The sequence below is a fragment of the Ranitomeya imitator genome, chromosome 4 (assembly GCF_032444005.1).
Source record: "Ranitomeya imitator isolate aRanImi1 chromosome 4, aRanImi1.pri, whole genome shotgun sequence".
NCBI classification, from domain to species: domain Eukaryota; kingdom Metazoa; phylum Chordata; class Amphibia; order Anura; family Dendrobatidae; genus Ranitomeya; species Ranitomeya imitator.
Window position 1 is genome coordinate 8288954 of NC_091285.1, and position 22814 is coordinate 8311767.

General features: G+C 48.4%; 1 protein-coding gene across 3 annotated transcripts in view; it reads left to right on the forward strand.

Annotated features, from left to right (window-relative positions):
* The window catches only part of USP18 (ubiquitin specific peptidase 18), a 29633-nt gene extending 10329 nt beyond the window's left edge, over positions 1 to 19304 (forward strand). For all 3 annotated transcript variants that reach the window (XM_069762873.1, XM_069762872.1, XM_069762874.1), the window contains 8 exons: positions 11617 to 11762; positions 12162 to 12241; positions 12663 to 12809; positions 12972 to 13064; positions 13251 to 13418; positions 15069 to 15200; positions 17842 to 17891; positions 17995 to 19304. In XM_069762873.1, the coding sequence (XP_069618974.1) occupies positions 11617 to 11762; positions 12162 to 12241; positions 12663 to 12809; positions 12972 to 13064; positions 13251 to 13418; positions 15069 to 15200; positions 17842 to 17891; positions 17995 to 18073 (895 nt within the window). In that variant the 3' untranslated portion in view covers positions 18074 to 19304. The remainder of the gene's footprint in view (positions 1 to 11616; positions 11763 to 12161; positions 12242 to 12662; positions 12810 to 12971; positions 13065 to 13250; positions 13419 to 15068; positions 15201 to 17841; positions 17892 to 17994) is intronic.
* The last annotated feature ends 3510 nt before the right edge of the window (positions 19305 to 22814 follow it).

A 22814-nucleotide genomic window follows, 5' to 3' on the forward strand; every position in this document is an offset into this window, starting at 1 on the left:
TTCCAAAATAATGAAAAAAATATATATATATTATTCCCATAAATACATTTCTTTATCTAAATAAAAAAAAACAAAACAATAAAAGTACACATATTTAGCATCGCCGCGTCCGTAACGGCCCGACCTATAAAACTGGCCCACTAGTTAACCCCTTCAGTAAACACCGTAAGAAAAAAAAAAAAAAAAAACGAGGCAAAAAACAACGCTTTATTATCATACCGCCGAACAAAAAGTGGAATAACACGCGATCAAAAAGACAGATATAAATAACCATGGTACCGCTGAAAACGTCATCTTGTCCCGCAAAAAACGAGCCGCCATACAGCATCATCAGCAAAAAAATAAAAAAGTTATAGTCCTGAGAAAGCGATGCAAAAATAATTATTTTTTCTGTAAAATAGTTTTTATCGTATAAAAGTGCCAAAACATAAAAAAATGATATAAATGAGGTGTCGCTGTAATCGTACTGACCCGACGAATAAAACTGCTTTATCAATTTTACCAAACGCGGAACAGTATAAACGCCTCCCCCAATAGAAATTCATGAATAGCTGGTTTTTGGTCATTCTGCCTCACAAAAATCGGAATAAAAAGCGATCAAAAAATGTCACGTGCCCGAAAATGTTACCAATAAAAACGTCAACTCGTCCCGCAAAAAACAAGACCTCACATGACTCTGTGGACCAAAATATAGAAAAATTATAGCTCTCAAAATGTGGTAACGCAAAAAATATTTTTTGCAATAAAAAGCGTCTTTCAGTGTGTGACGGCTGCCAATCATAAAAATCCGCTAAAAAACCCGCTATAAAAGTAAATCAAACCCCCCTTCATCACCCCCTTAGTTAGGGAAAAATTAATAAAATGTATTTATTTCCATTTTCCCATTAGGGTTAGGGTTAGGGTTAGGGCTAGGGTTAGGGTTAGGGTTAGGGCTAGGGTTAGGGCTAGCGTTAGGGTTAGGGCTAGGGCTAGGGTTAGGGCTAGGGTTAGGGCTAGGGCTACAGTTTGGGTTGGGGCTAAAGTTACAGTTAGGGTTTAGATTACATTTACGGTTGGGAATAGGGTTGGGATTAGGGTTAGGGGTGTGTCAGGGTTAGAGGGGTGGTTAGGGTTACCGTTGGAATTAGGGTTAGGGGTGTGTTTGGATTAGGGTTTCAGTTATAATTGGGGGGTTTCCACTGTTTAGGCACATCAGGGGCTCTCCAAACGCGACATGGCGTCCGATCTCAATTCCAGCCAATTCTGCGTTGAAAAAGTAAAACAGTGCTCCTTCCCTTCCGAGCTCTCCCGTGTGCCCAAACAGGGGTTTACCCCAACATATGGGGTATCAGCGTACTCAGGACAAATAGGACAACAACTTTTGGGGTCCAATTTCTCCTGTTACCCTTGGGAAAATACAAAACTCGGGGCTAAAACATATTTTTTGTGGGAAAAAAAAAGATTTTTTATTTTCACGGCTCTGCGTTATAAACTGTAGTGAAACACTTGGGGGTTCAAAGTTCTCACAACACATCTAGATTAGTTCCCTGGGGGGTCTAGTTTCCAATATGGGGTCACTTGTGGGGGGTTTCTACTGTTTAGGTACATTAGGGGTTCTGCAAACGCAATGTGACGTCTGCAGACCATTCCATCTAAGTCTGCATTCCAAATGGCGCTCCTTCCCTTCCGATCTGTGCCATGCGCTCAAACGGTGGTTTCCCCCAACATACGGGGTATCAGCGTACTCAGGACAAATTGGACAACAACTTTTGGGGTCGAATTTCTCCTCTTACCCTCGGGAAAATACAAAACTGGGGGCTAAAAAATAATTTTGGGGGGAAAGATTTTTTTTTTAATTTTCACGGCTCTGCGTTACAAACTGTAGTGAAACACTTGGGGGTTCAAAGCTATCACAACACATCTAGATGAGTTCCTTAGGGGGTCTAGTTTCCAAAATGGTGTCACTTGTGGGAGGTTTCTACTGTTTAGGTACATTAGGGGCTCTGCAAATGCAATGTGACACCTGCAGACCATTCCATCTAAGTCCTCATTCCAAATGGAGCTCCTTCCCTTCCGAGCTCTCCCATGCGCCCAAACAGTGGTTCCCCCCCACATATGGGGTATCAGCGCACTCAGGACAAATTAGTCAACAAATTGTGGGGTCGAATTTCTCCTGTTACCCTCGGGAAAATACAAAACTGGGGGCTAAAAAATAATTTTTGTGGGAAAAAATTTTTGTTTTATTTTTACGGCTCTCCATTATAAACTTCTGTGAAGCCCTTGGTGGGTCAAAGTGCTCACCACACCTCTAGATAAGTTCCTTAGGGGGTCTACTTTCCAAATGGTGTCACTTGTGGGGGGTTTCAATGTTTAGGCACATCAGTGGCTCTCCAAACGCAACATGGCGTCCCATCTCAATTCCTGTCAATTTTGCATTGAAAAGTCAAACGGCGCTCCTTCCCTTCCGAGCTCTGCCATGCGCCCAAACAGTGGTTTACCCCCACATGTGGGGTATTGGCATACTCAGGACAAATTGTACAACAATGTTTGGGGTCCATTTTCTCCTGTTACCCTTGGTAAAATAAAACAAATTGGAGCTGAATTAAATTTTTTGTGAAAAAAAGTTAAATGTTCATTTTTATTTAAACATTCAAAAAATTCCTGTGAAGCACCAGAAGGGTTAATAAACTTCTTGAATATGGTTTTGAGCACCTTGAGGGGTGTAGTTTTTAGAATGGTGTCACACTTGGGTATTTTCTATCATATAGACCCCTCAAAATGACTTCAAATGAGATGTGGTCCCTAAAATAAAATGGTGTTGTAGAAATGAGAAATTGCTGGTCAACTTTTAACCCTTATAAATCCCTAACAAAAAAAAATTTTGGTTCCAAAATTGTGCTGATGTAAAGTAGACATGTGGGAAATGTTACTTATTAAGTATTTTGTGTGACATATCTCTGTGATTTAATTGCATAAAAATTCAAAGTTGGAAAATTGCGAAATTTTCATAATTTTCGCCAAATTTCCGTTTTTTTCACAAATAAACGCAGGTACTATCAAAGAATTTTTACCATTGTCATGAAGTACAATATGTCACGAGAAAACAATGTCAGAATCACCAGGATCCATTGAAGCGTTCCAGAGTTATAACCTCATAAAGGGACAGTGGTCAGAATTGTAAAAATTGACCCGGTCATTAACGTGCAAACCACCCTTGGGGGTAAAGGGGTTAAGTTTTCCCAGTTTTTTGTGGCAAAATTAGGGGTCTCGGCTTATACTCAAGTATATACGGTATCACCAAAAATGTCTATCTTCATCTCATCAGACCAGAGAATCTTATTTCTCATAGTCTGGGAGTCCTTCATGTGTTTTTTAGTAAACTCTATGCGGCTTTCATATGTCTTGCACTGAGGAGAGGCTTCCGTCGGGCCACTCTGCCATAAAGGCCTGACTGGTGGAGGTGATAGGTGACTTTGTGGAACTTTCTCCCATCTCCCTACTGCATCTCTGGAGCTCAGCCACAGTGATCTTGGGGTTCTTCTTTACCTCTCACCAAGGCTCTTCTCCTACGATTGCTCAGTTTGGCTGGACGGCCAGGTCTAGGAAGACTTCTGGTGGTCACAAACTTCCTCCATTTAAGGATTATGGAGGCCACTGTGCTCTTGGGAACCTTGAGTCCTGCAGAAATTCTGTTGTAACCTTGGCCAGATCTGTGCCGTGCCACAATTCTGTCTCTGAGCTCCTTGGCCGGTTCCTTTGGCCTCATGATTCTCATTTGGTCCGACATGCACTGTGAGCTGTGAGGTCTAAGGCCTGTCCCACACGTCCAGATAATTCCGGTACCGGAAAAATCGGTACCGGAATTATCCGTGTCCGTGTGCTTACCGTGAACATCAGTGTGGCACACGTGCGACAGCCGTGTACCGTCCGTGTGCCGACTGGGTACCACACGGAGCGTGCAGGAGACAGCGCTAGAGATAAGCGCTGTCCCCTGCATCTGGTGCTGAAGCCGCCATTCATACCTTCTTTCCAGCAGCGTTCGTTGGCTAGAAGATATGAAAAATTCCTTTTTTTTTTTTGTTTTTTTCCGTGTTTAAAATAAAGATCCCTGTCGCCACCCCCCTCCCACTCCCTGTGCGCCACCCCCCCAACTGTTACTAAAATACTCACCCGGCTCCCTCGCAGCGTCCTGTCCTCGCCGCACTTTCTCCTGTATGAGCGGTCACGTGGTTCCGCCGATTACAGTCATGAGTATGCGGCTCCACCCCTATGGGAGGTGGAGCCGCATATTCATGACTGTAATCGGCGGAACCACGTGACCGCTCATACAGGAGAAGCTGGTGCTGAGAGGGGGCCGGGTGAGTATTTTATTAACAGCGGGCGGGCGCACTGGGGGTGGGAGGGGGGTTGGGACAGGGATCTTTATTTTAAACACGGAAAAAAACAAAAAAAAAGGATTTTTCATATCTTCTCTCTAGCGAACGCTGCTGGAGAGAAGATATGAATGGCGGCTTCAGCACCACGCTGGGGGGACAGCGCTTACTGTAGCGCTGTCTCCTGCACGGCACACGGACTGCACATGGACAGCGTCTGTGTGCGGTACGTCGTGTTTTACACGGACCCATTGACTTTAATGAGTCCGTGTAATCCGTGCGCTCCCACGAACACTGACATGTCTCCGTGTTTTGCACACGGACACACGGTCTGTGAAAACACGCTGACATGTGCAGAGACACATTGATTTTAATGTGTCTGCGTCAGTCAGTGTCTCCGATACGTGAGGGACCGGCCTTGTATAGACAGGTGTGCGCCTTTCCAAATCACGTCCTATCAGTGTAATTACACAGCTGGACTCCAATGAAGGAGTAGAACCATCTCAAGGAGGATCACAAGGAAATGGACAGCATGGGACTTACATATGAGAGTCTGAGCAAAGGGGCTGAAGACTTATGACCATGTGATATTTCAGCTTTTCTTTTTTAATAAATTTGCAAAAATGTCTATATTTGTTTTTTTATGAGTCAAGATGGGGAGCAGAGTGCACATTAATGAGAAAAAATGAACTTTATAGAATTTACCAAATGGCTGCAATGAAACAAAGACTGGAAAATTTAATGGGGTCTGAATACTTTTCGCACCCGCTGTACTTATAGATCGGCGAGCCATGATGTGTGAGCAGCAGACGAGCGGCAGCGAATTCTCATAATATACTACTGTGCAAATGTTTTAGGCAAATGCTGTAAAGTGAGAAACTTCGAAAACTAAAATTGTTAGTAATTTATATTTATCAACAAAATGACCAAAGAAAAGAGAAATATAGATCTCATCAGTATCTGGTGACCTCCCGCCACCTCCAACAGGGGTACAGGATAATGACACTGACACTCGGGGTACAGGATGGTGACACTGACACTCGGGGTACAGGATGATGACACTGACACTCGGGGTACAGGATAATGACACTGATACTCGGGGTACAGGATAATGACACTGACGCTCGGGGTACAGGATGGTGACACTGACACTCGGGGTACAGGATAATGACACTGACACTCGGGGTACAGGATGATGACACTGACACTCGGGGTACAGGATGATGACACTGATACTCGGGGTACAGGATAATGACACTGACGCTCGGGGTACAGGATGGTGACACTGACACTCGGGGTGCAGGATAATGACACTGACACTCGGGGTACAGGATAATGACACTGACACTCGGGGTGCAGGATAATGGCACTGACGCTCGGGGTACAGGATAATGACCCTGACACTCGGGGTACAGGAGAATGACACTGACACTCGGGGTACAGGATGATGACTCTGATACTCGGGGTACAGGATGACGACACTGACACTCGGGGTACAGAATGATGACACTGACACTCGGGGTACAGGATAATGACACTGACACTCGGGGTACAGGATGGTGACACTGACACTCGGGGTACAGGATGGTGACACTGACACTCGGGGTACAGGATGGTGACACTGATACTCGGGGTACAGGATAATGACACTGACACTCGGGGTGCAGGATAATGACACTGACACTCGGGGTACAGGATGATGACACTGACGCTCGGGGTACAGGATAATGACCCTGACACTCGGGGTACAGGATGATGACCCTGACACTCGGGGTACAGGATGATGACACTGACGCTCGGGGTATAGGATAATGACACTGACGCTCGGGGTACAGGATGATGACACTGACACTCGGGGTACAGGATGATGACACTGACACTCGGGGTACAGGATAATGACCCTGACACTCGGGGTACAGGATGATGACACTGACGCTCGGGGTATAGGATAATGACACTGACGCTCGGGGTACAGGATGATGACACTGACACTCGGGGTACAGGATAATGACACTGACACTCGGGGTACAGGATAATGACACTGACACTCGGGGTACAGGATAATGACACTGACACTCGGGGTACAGGATAATGACACTGACACTCGGGGTACAGGATGGTGACACTGACACTCGGGGTACAGGATAATGACACTGACACTCGGGGTACAGGATGATGACACTGACACTCGGGGTACAGGATGATGACACTGACACTCGGGGTACAGGATAATGACACTGACGCTCGGGGTACAGGATGATGACACTGACACTCGGGGTACAGGATGGTGACACTGACACTCGGGGTACAGGATGGTGACACTGACACTCGGGGTACAGGATGGTGACACTGATACTCGGGGTACAGGATAATGACACTGACACTCGGGGTGCAGGATAATGACACTGACACTCGGGGTACTGGATGATGACACTGACACTCGGGGTACAGGATAATGACCCTGACACTCGGGGTACAGGATGATGACACTGACGCACGGGGTACAGGATAATGACACTGACACTCGGGGTATAGGATGATGACACCGACGCTCGGGGTATAGGATAATGACACTGACGCTCGGGGTATAGGATGATGACACTGATGCTCGTGGTACAGGAGGGTGACACTGATTCTCGGGGTACAGGATGATGACACTGACACTCGGGGTACAGGATGATGACACTGACACTCGGGGTACAGGATGATGACACTGACAATCGGGGTACAGGATGGTGACACTGATACTCGGGGTACAGGATGATGACACTGACACTCGGGGTACAGGATGATGACACTGACAATCGGGGTACAGGATGATGACACTGATACTCGGGGTACAGGATGATGACACTGATACTCGGGGTACAGGATGATGACACTGATGCTCGGGGTACAAAATGATTACACTGATGCTCGGGGTACAGGATGATGACACTGACGCTCGGGGTACAAAATGATTACACTGATGCTCGGGGTACAGGATGATGACACTGACGCTCGGGGTACAAAATGATTACACTGACGCTCGGAGTACAGGATGATGACACTGACGCTCGGGCTACAAAATGATTACACTGATGCTCGGGGTACAGGATGATGACACTGACGCTCGGAGTACAGGATGATGACACTGACGCTCGGAGTACAGGATGGTGACACTGAAGCTAGGGGTACAGTATGATGACACTGACACTCGGGGTACAGAATGATGACACTGACGCTCCGGGTACAGGATGGTGACACTGACGCTCAGGGTACAGGATGATGACACTGACACTCGGAGTACAGGATGATGACACTGGCGCTCGGGGTATAGGATGATGACACTGATACTCGGGGTACAGGATGGTGACACTGATGCTCGGGGTACAGGATGGTGACACTGATACTCGGGGTACAGGATAATGACACTGACAATCGGGGTATAGGATGATGACACTGACACTGGGGGTACAGGATAATGACCCTGACACTCGGGGTACAGGATAATGACCCTGACACTCGGGGTACAGGATGATGACACTGACACTCGGGGTACAGGATAATGACACTGACACTCGGGGTACAGGATAATGACCCTGACACTCGGGGTACAGGATAATGACCCTGACACTCGGGGTACAGGATGATGACTCTGATGCTCGGGGTACAGGATGGTGACACTGATGCTCGGGGTACAGGATGATGACACTGATACTCGGGGTACAGGATGATGACACTGATACTCGGGGTACAGGATGATGACACTGATACTCGGGGTACAGGATGATGACACTGATGCTCAGGGTACAGGATGGTGGCACTGACGCTCGGAGTACAAGATGGTGACACTGAAGCTCAGGGTACAGTATGATGACACTGACGCTCGGGGTACAGGATAATGACACTGACGCTCCGGGTACAGGATGGTGACACTGACGCTTGGGGTACAGGATAATGACACTGATACTCGGGGTACAGGATGATGACTCTGATGCTCGGGGTACAGGATGGTGACACTGATGCTCGGGGTACAGGATGATGACACTGATACTCGGGGTACAGGATGATGACACTGATACTCGGGGTACAGGATGATGACACTGATACTCGGGGTACAGGATGATGACTCTGATGCTCGGGGTACAGGATGATGACACTGACACTCGGGGTACAGGATGATGACACTGATGCTCGGGGTACAGGATGATGACATTGATGCTCAGGGTACAGGATGGTGGCACTGACGCTCGGAGTACAGGATGATGACACTGACGCTCGGGGTACAGAATGATGACACTGATGCTCGGGGTACAGGATGATGACACTGACGCTCGGAGTACAGGATGATGACACTGACGCTCGGGGTACAGGATGGTGACACTGAAGCTCAGGGTACAGGATGGTGACACTGACGCTCCGGGTACAGGATGATGACACTGACGCTCGGGGTACAGGATGATGACACTGACGCTCGGGGTACAGGATGATGACACTGACGCTCCGGGTACAGGATGGTGACACTGACGCTTGGGGTACAGGATAATGACACTGATACTCGGGGTACAGGATGATGACTCTGATGCTCGGGGTACAGGATGGTGACACTGATACTCGGGGTACAGGATGATGACACTGACAATCGGGGTATAGGATGATGACACTGATACTCGGGGTACAGGATGATGACACTGATGCTCGGGGTACAGGATGATGACACTGATGCTTGGGGTACAGGATGGTGACACTGATGCTCGGTGTACAGGATGATGACACTGATACTCGGGGTACAGGATGGTGACACTGATGCTCGGTGTACAGGATGGTGACACTGATACTCGGGGTACAGGATGGTGACACTGATGCTCGGTGTACAGGATGATGACACTGATACTCGGGGTACAGGATGGTGACACTGATGCTCGGTGTACAGGATGGTGACACTGATACTCGGGGTACAGGATGATGACACTGACACTCGGGGTACAGGATGGTGACACTGACGCTCGGGGTACAGGATGGTGACACTGATACTCGTGGTGCAGGATGATGACACTGACGCTCGGGGTACAGGATGATGACACTGACGCTCGGGGTACAGGATGGTGGCACTGACGCTCAGGGTACAGAATGATGACACTGATGCTCGGGGTACAGGATGATGACAGTGACGCTCGGAGTACAGGATGATGACACTTACGCTCGGGGTACAGGATGGTGACACTGACGCTCCGGGTATAGGATGGTGACACTGACGCTCAGGGTACAGGATGATGACACTGAAGCTCGGGCTACAGGATGATGACACTGACGCTCGGGGTACAGGATGATGACAATGACGCTCGGGGTACAGGATGGTGACACTGTCGCTCCGGGTACAGGATAATGACACTGACGCTCGTGGTACAGGATGATGACACTGACTCTCGGGGTACAGGATGATGACACTGATTCTCGGGGTACAGGATGATGACACTGATACTCGGGGTACAGGATAATGACACTGACACTCGGGGTACAGGATGATGATACTGATACTCGGGGTACAGGATAATGACACTGACACTCGGGTTACAGGATAATGACACTGACACTCGGGGTACAGGATAATGACACTGACACTCGGGGTACAGGATGATGACACTGATACTCGGGGTACAGGATGATGACACTGATACTCGAGGTACAGGATGATGACACTGATACTCGGGGTACAGGATAATGACACTGATACTCGGGGTACAGGATAATGACACTGACACTCGGGGTACAGGAGAATGACACTGACACTCGGGGTACAGGATGGTGACACTGACGCTCGGGGTACAGGAGAATGACACTGCTTCTTGGGGTACAGGATGGTGACACTGATACTCGGGGTACAGGATGATGACACTGACACTCGGGGTACAGGATGATGACACTGATGCTTGGGGTACAGGATGGTGACACTGATGCTCGGGGTACAGGATGATGACACTGATGCTTGGGGTACAGGATGGTGACACTGATACTCGGGGTACAGGATGGTGACACTGATACTCGGGGTACAGGATGGTGACACTGATGCTCGGGGTACAGGATGATGACACTGATACTCGGGGTACAGGATGGTGACACTGATGCTCGGGGTACAGGATGGTGACACTGATACTCGGGGTACAGGATGGTGACACTGACACTCGGGGTACAGGATGGTGACACTGACGCTCGGGGTACAGGATGGTGACACTGATACTCGTGGTGCAGGATGATGACACTGACGCTCGGGGTACAGGATGATGACACTGACGCTCGGGGTACAGGATGGTGGCACTGACGCTCAGGGTACAGAATGATGACACTGATGCTCGGGGTACAGGATGATGACAGTGACGCTCGGAGTACAGGATGATGACACTTACGCTCGGGGTACAGGATGATGACACTGACGCTCCGGGTACAGGATGATGACACTGAAGCTCGGGGTACAGGATGATGACACTGACGCTCGGGGTACAGGATGATGACAATGACGCTCGGGGTACAGGATGGTGACACTGACGCTCCGGGTACAGGATAATGACACTGACGCTCGTGGTACAGGATGATGACACTGACTCTCGGGGTACAGGATGATGACACTGATTCTCGGGGTACAGGATGATGACACTGCCGCTCGGGGTACAGGATGATGACACTGACACTCGGGGTACAGGATGATGATACTGATACTCGGGGTACAGGATAATGACACTGACACTCGGGGTACAGGAGAATGACACTGACACTCGGGTTACAGGATGGTGACACTGATGCTCGGGGTACAGGATAATGACACTGACACTCGGGGTACAGGATGATGACACTGATACTCGGGGTACAGGAGAATGACACTGACACTCGGGGTACAGGAGAATGACACTGACACTCGGGGTACAGGATGGTGACACTGACGCTCGGGGTACAGGAGAATGACACTGCTTCTTGGGGTACAGGATGGTGACACTGATGCTCGGGGTACAGGATAATGGCACTGATGCTCGGGGTACAGGATGATGACACTGATGCTTGGGGTACAGGATGGTGACACTGATGCTCGGGGTACAGGATGATGACACTGATGCTTGGGGTACAGGATGGTGACACTGATACTCGGGGTACAGGATGGTGACACTGATACTCGGGGTACAGGATGGTGACACTGATGCTCGGGGTACAGGATGATGACACTGACGCTCGGGGTACAGGATGATGACACTGACGCTCGGGGTACAGGATGATGACCTCATGTCTCCTGCAGGATCGGGGAGGCAGATGACAATGTTCCCGCAGAGCGGAGGTTTCCCTACGAGCTTGTTGCTCTCTTTATGGACATGCAGGACAGCAGAGGTGACGCTGTGCCCCCTCACCGCCTCCTCCGATGTCTCCTGATGGCCAAACTGACCTGTGAGTGTTCTGGTAACAGAAATTTAGAGAAAATTAATAAAAATAACAATTGGGATGAAAATGGGGTACACAGCACTATAGAGGGGTCCCTGAATTATAGGGGAGTACACAGCACGGTAGAGGGGTCCCTGTATTATGGGGGTACACTTCAATATACGGGTGCCTGTATTATAGGGGGTACACGGTACTATAGAGGGGTCCCTGAATTATAGGGGAGTACACAGCACTATAGAGGGGTCCCTGTATTATGGGGGTACACAGCACTATAGAGGGGTCCCTGTATTATGGGGGTACACAGCACTATAGAGGGGTCCCTGTATCATGGGGGTACACAGCACTATAGAGGGGTACGGGAGGAGCACATTTTTAGGGTTACACGCTGTGGTTTTGTCTCCTCAGTATTCGCCGAGGTCGATGTTGCCGACGTCTTCTCCTCCTTCTGGAACCATCTTCTCCAGAACATGCCGGATCGTCCCCTGGTAAACCCTCAGTTTTGGGCTGCGGCTTTGATATGGGGGTCTGTGGACTGAATCCCATTAAATGCTCCATTGCTTCCCCATCACATGAGCCCCCCTATATCTAACCAAGTCTCCTCAGCACTGCCCCCCGAGATCAGACACCCCAGAACTGACACACCTAGGCCTTATTTATCACAACAGTCTTGGTTGTCCGTAGCAACCAATCAAAACCCAGCTTTCATTTTTAAAACCGCTCTGGTGACATGAAAGCTGTGCAGTGATTGGTTGTTACCAGCAGCAGAGACATTTGTGATGAACTAAAGTGTGTAATCATACCCTGATAATTTCAAATAATCAGTCCCCCCCAAACCAGCCCGATCCCCCCACATCCTCGCGCCTTGTGACTAGATCTGTTCACTTCTGTCCTTCGGTGTTTGTCCAGGAGGAGGCGCTGCGCTCGCTGTTTACCATCTCGCTGGAGGAGCGTCTCACCTGTGACAGGTGCCACCGCCAAAGCTCCGCCCACCGCGACCTCTTGTTCCTCCCACTCCGGGTTTCTCACTCCAAATATCACAGAAAGTTGACTCTGGTGAGTGAGACGTAAAATCCGCTGTAAATGGCGCAGACAGAAGTGGAGTCGTTGCCAATAGCAACCTATAATCAGCCCGCCTTCTTCTGTTGCTATAGCGACAGCTCCGTTTCGCTGTGTGACAATGACGCTCTCCCCGTCCTTCTGTCTCCGTGCTGTCAGGAGCGAGCGCTCTGGAGATATTTCCGCTACCAGGACTCGTATGAAGAAGAGAACGTCTGCCCGAAGTGCGGAGAGGACAGCCGGGCGACAAAGGTAACCGCGAGATGTCTGCAGCTGTCAGGACATGCTGGGAGGTGTAGTTCCACGACAATTGGAGACGGAGGCTATGGAGGCGGTTAGTGTGACCGGCCCGTCCTCACATTGTCGGACACATCTCGGTCACTGACAGCCAGCAGAGGTCCCGCCGTGGTGAGGAATGGCTGTCTCATTGTTCGGCAGGTCACGCTCCTCCGCTCTCTGCCGCGTACCTTCACCGTCCACCTGACGCGGCTCTGTAAGACCAGATCCCAGATCCAGAAGATCAACAGGACGGTCACCTTCCCCCCGACACTAGATCTGATGGAGATCCTGGGCCCCGAACATCTCCCCGAAGACGAGCAGCCAACGGTGAGGGGCCACAGCGACCGCCAGCAGACAGCCATAGTACCGCCGGAGGGCGACACTCCACTGTATCTAATCAGTGTGATACTGACTGCTGAGCCATGTATCTAATCTAAGTGTGATACTGACTGCTGAGCTGCATCTAATCCAGTGTGATACTGATTGCTCAGCAGTATCTAATCCTATCCTGTGTGATACTGTCTGCTGAGCCGTGTATCTAATCCTATTCTGTGTAATACTGTCTGCTGAGCCGTGTATCTAATCCTGTGTGATACTGACTGCTGAGCTGTATCTAATCAGTGTGATGCTGACTGCTCAGCAGTATCTAATCCTATCCTGTGTGATACTGACTACTGAGCCATGTATCTAATCCTATCCTGTGTGATACTGACTACTGAGCCGTGTATCTAATCCTATCCTGTGTGATACTGTCTGCTGAGCCGTGTATCTAATCCTCTCCTGTGTGATACTGTCTGCTGAGCCATGTATCTAATCCTCTCCTGTGTGATACTGTCTGCTGAGCTGCATCTAATCCAGTATGATACTGACTGCTGAGCAGTATCTAATCTAACTGTGGTGCTGACTGCTGAGCTGTATCTAATCTAAGTGTGATACTGACTGCTGAGCTGTATCTAATCTAATTGTGATACTGACTGCTGAGCTGCATCTAATCCAGTGTGATGCTGACTGCTCAGCAGTATCTAATCCTATCCTGTGTAATACTGTCTGCTGAGCCATGTATCTAATCCTATTCTGTGTAATACTGTCTGCTGAGCCGTGTATCTAATCCTCTCCTGTGTCATACTGTCTGCTGAGCCGTGTATCTAATCTAAGTGTGATACTGACTGCTGAGCTGTATCTAATCCTCTGTGATACTGACTGCTGAGCCGTGTATCTAATCTAAGTGTGATATTGACTGCTGAGCCGCGTATCTAATCCTCTCCTGTGTAATACTGTCTGCTGAGCTGCATCTAATCCAGTGTGATACTGACTGCTGCGCTGTATCTAATCTAACTGTGATACTGACTGCTGAGCTGTATCTAATCCTGTGTGATACTGACTGCGGATCTGTATCTAATCCTGTGTGATACTGACTGCTGAGCTGTATGTAATCCAGTGTGATACTGACTGCTGAGCTGTATCTAATCCAGTGTGATACTGACTGCTGAGCAGTATCTAATCTAACTGTGGTACTGACTGCTGAGCTGTATTTAATCCTGTGTGATGCTGACTGCTGAGCCGTGTATCTAATCCCCTCCTGTGTGATACTGACTGTTGAGCCGTGTATCTAATCCCAACCTGTGTGATACCATCTGCTGAGCCGTGTATCTAATCCCTTCCTGTGATACTGTCTGCTGAGCCGTGTATCTAATCCCCTCCTGTGTGATACTGACTGCTGAGCCGTGTATCTAATCCCAACCTGTGTGATACCATCTGCTGAGCCGTGTATCTAATCCCTTCCTGTGATACTGTCTGCTGAGCCATGTATCTAATCCCCTCCTGTGTGATACTGACTGCTGAGCCGTGTATCTAATCCCAACCTGTGTGATACCATCTGCTGAGCCGTGTATCTAATCCCTTCCTGTGATACTGTCTGCTGAGCCGTGTATCTAATCCCCTCCTGTGTGATACCTACTCTCCGGTTTCCTCTCGCAGACACACTGTACCTATCGCCTCTTCGCGGTGATCTCACACTCCGGGACGGCGACTTTCGGTCACTTCAGTTCTTACATTCGGAGCTGCAGGGACGGAGGATGGTATTTCTTCAATGACTCCTGTGTGTGTAAGGTGAGCTCTGCCCGCATCTTGTCCTCCATATCATCAGTGTGCACTATGTGGTGGTATTATGTGTGTAAGGTGAGCTCTGCCCGCATCCTGTCCTCCATATCATCAGTGTACACTACGTGGCGGTATTATGTTTGTAAGGTGAGCTCTCCCCGCAGCCTGTCCTCCGTATCATCAGTGTGCACTATGTGGCGGTATTATGTGTGTAAGGTGAGCTCTGCCCAGCAGCCTGTCCTCCGTATCATCACTTTGCACCATGTGGTGGTATTATGTGTGTAAGGTGAGCTATGCACAGCAGCCAGTCCTCCATATCATCAGTGTGTACTATGTGGCAGTATTATGTGTGTAAGGTGAGCTTTGCTTAGCAGCCTGTCCTCCATGTCTTCAGTGTGCACTATGAGGTGGTATTACGTGTGTAAGGTGAGCTCTGCCCAGCAGCCTGTCCTCCGTATCAGTGTGCACTATGTGGCGGTATTATTTGTGTCTGGTGAGCTGCTCCCGCAGCCAGTCCTCCATATCATCAGTGTGCACTATGTGGTGGTATTATGTGTGTAAGGTGAGCTCTGCCCAGCAGCCTGTCCTCCGTATCATCAGCGTGCCCTATGTGGCGGTATTATGTGTGTAAGGTGAGCTGTACCCGCAGCCTGTCCTCCGTATCATCAGTGTGCACTATGTGGTGGTATTATTTATGTAAGGTGAGCTGTTTCTACAGCCCGTCCTCCGTATCTTCCGTGTGCACTATGTGGCAGTATTATGTGTGTAAGGTGAGCTCTGCCCAGCAGCCTGTCCTCCGTATCATCAGTGTGCACTATGTGGTGGTATTATTTGTGTAAGGTGAGCTGTTCCTACAGCCTGTCCTCCGTATCTTCCGTGTGCACTATGTGGTGGTATTATGTGTGTAAAGTGAGCTGTTCCCACAGCCAGTCCTCCATATCATCAGTGTGCACTATGTTGTGGTATTATGTGTGTAAGGTGAGCTGTTACCGCAGCCAGTCCTCCATATCATCAGTGTGCACTATGTGGTGGTATTATGTGTGCAAGGTGAGCTCTGCCCAGCAGCCTGTCCTCCGTATCATCAGTGTGCACTATGTGGTGGTATTATTTGTGTAAGGTGAGCTGTTCCTACAGCCTGTCCTCCGTATCTTCCGTGTGCTCTATGTGGCGGTATTATGTGTGTAAGGTAAGCTGTGCGCAGCAGCCTGTCTTCCATATCATCAGTGTGCACTATGTGGTGGTATTATTTGTGTAAGATGAGTTGTTCCTACAGCCTGTCCACCATATCTTCCGTGTGCACTGTGTGGCGGTATTATGTGTGTAAGGTGAGCTCTGCCCGCAGCCTGTCCTCCATATCATCAGTGTGCACTATGTGGTGGTATTATTTGTGTAAGGTGAGCTGTCCCTACAGCCTGTCCTCCGTATCTTCCGTGTGCACTATGTGGCAGTATTATGTGTGTAAGGTGAGCTGTTCCTGCAGCCTGTCTTCCATATCATCAGTGTGCACTATGTGGTGGTATTATTTGTGTAAGGTGAGTTGTTCCTACAGCCTGTCCACCATATCTTCCGTGTGCACTGTGTGGCGGTATTATGTGTGTAAGGTGAGCTCTGCCCGCAGCCTGTCCTCCATATCATCAGTGTGCACTATGTGGTGGTATTATTTGTGTAAGGTGAGCTGTCCCTACAGCCTGTCCTCCGTATCTTCCGTGTGCACTATGTGGCAGTATTATGTGTGTAAGGTGAGCTGTGCGCAGCAGCCTGCCCTCCATATCATCAGTGTGCACTATGTGGTGGTATTATTTGTGTAAGGTGAGCTGTTCCTGCAGCCTGTCCTCCGTATCTTCCGTGTGCACTATGTGGTGGTATTATTTGTGTAAGGTGAGTTGTTCCTACAGCCTGTCCTCCGTATCATCACTGTGCACTATGTGGTGGTATTATTTGTGTAAGGTGAGCTGTCCCTACAGCCTGTCCTCCATATCTTCCGTGTGCACTGTGTGGCGGTATTATGTGTGTAAGGTGAGCTCTGCCCGCAGCCTGTCCTCCATATCATCAGTGTGCACTATGTGGTGGTATTATTTGTGTAAGGTGAGCTGTCCCTACAGCCTGTCCTCCGTATCTTCCGTGTGCACTATGTGGCAGTATTATGTGTGTAAGGTGAGCTGTGCGCAGCAGCCTGCCCTCCATATCATCAGTGTGCACTATGTGGTGGTATTATTTGTGTAAGGTGAGCTGTCCCTACAGCCTGTCCTCCGTATCTTCCGTGTGCACTATGTGGCGGTATTATGTGTGTAAGGTGAGCTGTGCGCAGCAGCCTGCCCTCCATATCATCAGTGTGCACTATGTGGTGGTATTATTTGTGTAAGGTGAGCTGTTCCTGCAGCCTGTCCTCCGTATCTTCCGTGTGCACTATGTGGTGGTATTATTTGTGTAAGGTGAGCTGTTCCTGCAGCCTGTCCTCCGTATCTTCCGTGTGCACTATGTGGTGGTATTATTTGTGTAAGGTGAGTTGTTCCTACAGCCTGTCCTCCGTATCATCACTGTGCACTATGTGGTGGTATTATTTGTGTAAGGTGAGCTGTCCCTACAGCCTGTCCTCCATATCTTCCGTGTGCACTGTGTGGCGGTTTTACATGTGATCTCTGTATTCTAGGTGTCCTGGGATGATGTAAAATCTACATACGGAAACACAGCTTTTCACTGGTGAGTATCTGAGGCTGTGAGGAACCGATGTAAAGAGGTTCTGCAGCAGCTGATTGCGTGTTATGAAGCCATTCTGGATTGTGCCACCGTTCTTGTATTTCAGGGGGAGCACGGCCAGCCTGCTGATCTATGTGCATTCAGACGTGAACCCTGTGACCTCGGGCTCCGGGGCTCCGCCATAAAACCAATCCGTTATCATCGTATACACCGTGTGCACCTGATCTGGGAGTGAAGGGGTGTTTATACCATTCAGCCGGGGTAATCACTACATTTCCCATCATCCAGCGGTGAAACTTCAGGCCTGGAGATCTTACAGACTTTTATGCGCAGCTTTGGATGTGACTAGAGGATACAGCTGTGCGGTTTTGCACAATTTTACTGTAATTTGGGGCGTTCTCGGCTCCATTGTCTTGTTGTAGCAGTTCCACCTTATCACCAGCAGGTGGAGCAGTGGCCACTCAGATATTTGCACGCTTACAGGACTGGCTCATCCTTGGGATTCGGGTGGGTGGGTCAGTCATTAATAACTTATAGGATGGGTGTCACCTGATATTATTATATGACTTATTATATTATTATTATTATTATTATTTGTGATTTACCTTGTAATTACATATCTATCTGCAGACAGTACGAGCAGCAGTAATTAGCACATCAACCACAAGCAGCGCTGCAGCAGCACGGCAGTACTATGGTAACATCTAGCCCATTACTGGGGGTCTCCGCTGCGCTACAGTCAGATGTGCGGCCATAGGACGTATTAGAGTGAATGTCACTATGTGGCGGCATTTCAATATTGTGCCAAATGTTATCAGCGCACACGGAAGCGATATCGTAAAATCACGGCCTGCAGCTCACACCCATCACACGGTGCCAGTATGAGTCTGCGGCAGTGAGGTAGCAAATCCCAGATAACAGGGGCAGCGCGAGAGGAGACCTGTCGGTGAGGAGGATGGAGTAAGGAGGGGTCTGGATAAGAAATGTTTATAGAAACGTCCCGCCACTTTCTAACACAAGATCTCTGCTTGCTGTCAGCGTCTATTGAGGCTAAAACCTGTCCTAACTTTATTCTGCTCGCAGCTGAGGGTTTGTTACAATGTATCAGTGCAGGTAAGAGATTGAGATTCTGACACATTGTAACGAACCGTCAGTCTACGTTGTATCTATCTGGATGAAAGGTGGAATCTCTGGGATTATATGGGGGATAACAGCACAGTCTGTGGGTGTGGGGGAGTCAGTCCCACAGTGGGGTCCGGCCTGCACCCCCTTCTCCAGCTGGAGGATCATGGTGTAGAACGGCCCCCGCAGCGGTCCCCTGTCTGCAGTATTATAGCCGCGAGTTATAACGGATGTTTACATTGGATTTATCGTCTGTGTCATTATTAATGTGAATAAAGGTTTCACCTTCCGTCACTTCTCGAGTCGCCGTTCAGATGTAAAAAAAACATTGGAAAGTGGAAAAAAAGTTGTGAGACGCGAAGTCATGGGGGTACGAGCACTCGGCACATGCGGACCCTCGGGGGGGAAAGTGGACGACTGTTAATGTATTTAGTTATGTTCAGTCAGAAGTGAATTAAAAAAAAAATAGAAGCAAAATCTTTTCTGTAGAATTTCCCTCATTAAGATGGAAAATGTCACCGGGGGGGTCTCCGAAAAACAGCAAAATCCGATCGTCAGAAAGCAGCAATCACAAAAGATCACGAAGAAAACCGCAACTAAAAACGGATCCCCCTCTGGTGCGGACGAGGGGCTTCAGTATCCGGGGACGACTGTAGCCGTATTAATAGTATGTGTTGTATATGTATTTGTGTAATATTGTATCTCTGGAACTATCAGAAACAGAGGGGGGACGTCACATCAATAGGGCAGGGAAAAAAGAACAAAATAGGCGCGGGCATTAAGGTGTTAATCTCTACCCAGATCTGGGGAAAATGATGGAATCGATGTTTCCACCAGAACAAGTCTGATGGTGCCGCATTCACGCGTCGCTATGACCCGTCCTTGCGGTGTCCGGGATTTATCTCAGATCCAACAGTTATAAAGAATCAATCACACATCAGTTATAGAAATGTATCCGGATTCCAATCATTGAGCATCAGAGACACTAAAGTCGTGTAAAACGGACGGAACGCGGAAGACGACTTGTAACTCCGGAGATCCGAAACAATGAGAATCCACCGGGCGCCGCTGACCGTCACACGAGCAGCAAATAATCAGCAAAAACCACCAATAATAAAAGAATAATTAACGCTGAGTGATGATGGAGGGTGACGAGGAAGCAAACATTATTGCACCGTGTCTGATTCTGCCCTTAGTTTTCCATTATATATAATATATGAAGCGTTCAGAGATGGATCGAGGTCCCGATAATTGTGATTCCGGGCAGATTAATGCAGCTACACAAGGTGTAAACGAGGGGACAATCATTAATAAAGGAGATGTGCGACCGCCGGGAAATATCCGCAGCTACCTGACAACAAGGGGATTAATGATGGAAACGCATCACCTGGGGATATTGGGGATCAGGAAACACTGAGGGAAATGTATAAATGTTCCTAGGCTTCTGTGTTATGTATCGTAGAGAAACGGAGAATACAACTGATTCATTGTAGCAATAAAATATCTCATTTAGAACCATCCGGATATTGTGTCGTTATCTGACAACAGAAGAATACAGACTAAAGAAAAAAACGTTCCAAATTCGGAAGGGTGCGATAACCGAAAGTGAACACCCAAGTGGGGGACGAGATTTGAGCAGAGGACAGACTGATTTATTGATGACATTGGTGGTGGTGTACACCCCGACACCATTAACTCCCACAATATATGGATGGAAACTCCAAAAAGCAAATCAGTTGGAAAAAAATCATTTTAAATGTTTTGCTTTTATTTGTAAAAAAAAAAGTATATAGCACAGCCCACGAAGTATATAACAGCCCACGCAGTATATAACACAGTCCACGTAGTATATAGCACAGCCACGTAGTATATAGCACAGCCCACGCAGTATATAACAGTCCTCGTAGTATATAGCGCAGCCACGCAGTATATAACACAGTCCACGTAGTATATAGCACAGCCACGTAGTATATAACACAGCCCACGCAGTATATAACACAGCCCACGCAGTATATAACAGCCCACGCAGTATATAACAGTCCACGTAGTATATAGCGCAGCCACGTAGTATATAGCACAGTTCACGTAGTATATAGCACAGTCCACGTAGTATATAGCACAGCCACGTAGTATATAGCACAACCACGTAGCATATAGCATAGCCACGTAGTATATAGCACAGCCACGTAGTATATAGCACAACCACGTAGCATATAGCACAGCCACGTAGTATATAACAGCCCACGCAGTATATAACAGCCACCTAGTATATAACAGCCCATGTAGTATATAGCACAGCCCACGTAGTATATAGCACAGCCCACATAGTATATAGCACAGCCCACGCAGTATATAATAGCCACGTAGTATATAACAGCCCACTAGTATATAACACAGCCCACGTAGTATATAGTAATGTGGGCACCATATCCCTGTTAAAAAAAAAGAATTAAAATAAATAGCTATATACTCACATTCCGGCGGCCCCCGGATCCAGCCCAGGCATTTAGCGATGCTCCGTTCCTTGCGGCAATAACAGGTGATGTAGCGGTCTCGCAAGACCGCTACGTCATCTGGGGTCATTGCCACAATGCATTCTTGGGACCGGAGTGTCGCGAGGAGCGGGAAAGGCTGCAGCGGACACCAGAAGGTGAGAATAATGATTTTTTATTATTATTTTTAACATGTTTTTACTGCATAGGCAGCATCAATAGTAAAAGGTTGGTCACACTTACAGGGGTAACGGCAGCGTTAACGGACTGCTAAAATGCTATGTGGGCGCTGACTGGAGGGGCCAATTCGCGGCCGGACTGTGCCTGTCGCTGATTGGTGTCGCCCAGCTGGCCGCGACCGATCAGCGATGTGGGATTTCCGTACCAGATGGAAGTGGACCTTAGACAATTATATATATAGATATATGGATTTATTTTATTTTTTCATTTTTTTGTGATTTTTTTTTTTACAAATATTTTTATAGGATTTTACAACATTCTTTTTTTACCTTTTTACCTTATCCCTGGATGGGACGTCATGTTTCCCTGCCCTGATCGCTGATCTAATACTCCGCAGGGCTTTTGGACTGCAGGGCATTATCTCAGAGTATGGCACACAGGGAGGAGGCGTCATGTGCTGCTCTGAGCAGGAACTTACAGGCCATCATCCCTGGGTGACCCCGCGGCAATCTTTCGGCCCAGGGTCACTATGGAGACCATCGATGCAATCTCGTTGTGCCGATCGGAGCAGAGAGGCAGCTCCCTCCCTCTGCTATGACAATGCTGCTGTCGCTGTTGACAGGGGAATCAGGTTAAATGTCCGCCATCAGTGGTAGCACCAATCACGGGCGTTGCCGCAGGGTGTCAGCTCTCACATAGTATTGACACCCGCTTTTGATCATGCTGGCGCTGGGAGTGAGCCCATGTGATCGTCACGTGTTGTGAATTCCGTGGTCAGGCTCCCTCCTGTGGTCACGAGTGGTACTGCGGCTTCTGGGTTTCCTTCCTCAGGTGATGAGGTGAGGTCGTTAAGTGCTGTTCTATTTAACTCCACCTAGTGCCTTGCTTATTGCCTCCAGTCAATGTTCCTGTGTTGGTCTTGTTCCCTCCTGGATTGTTCCTGTGGCCTGTCTTACCTGCATAAGTTAAGTTTTGCTGGTTTCACTTTTGTTTACTATTTTCTGTCCAGCTTGTGTTTTGTCATTTTTGCTTGCTGGAAGCTCTGGGACGCAGAGGGGGTACCTCCGTACCGTTAGTCGGTACGGAGGGTCTTTTTGCCCCCTCTGCGTGGTTGTTTGTAGGGTTTTGTGTT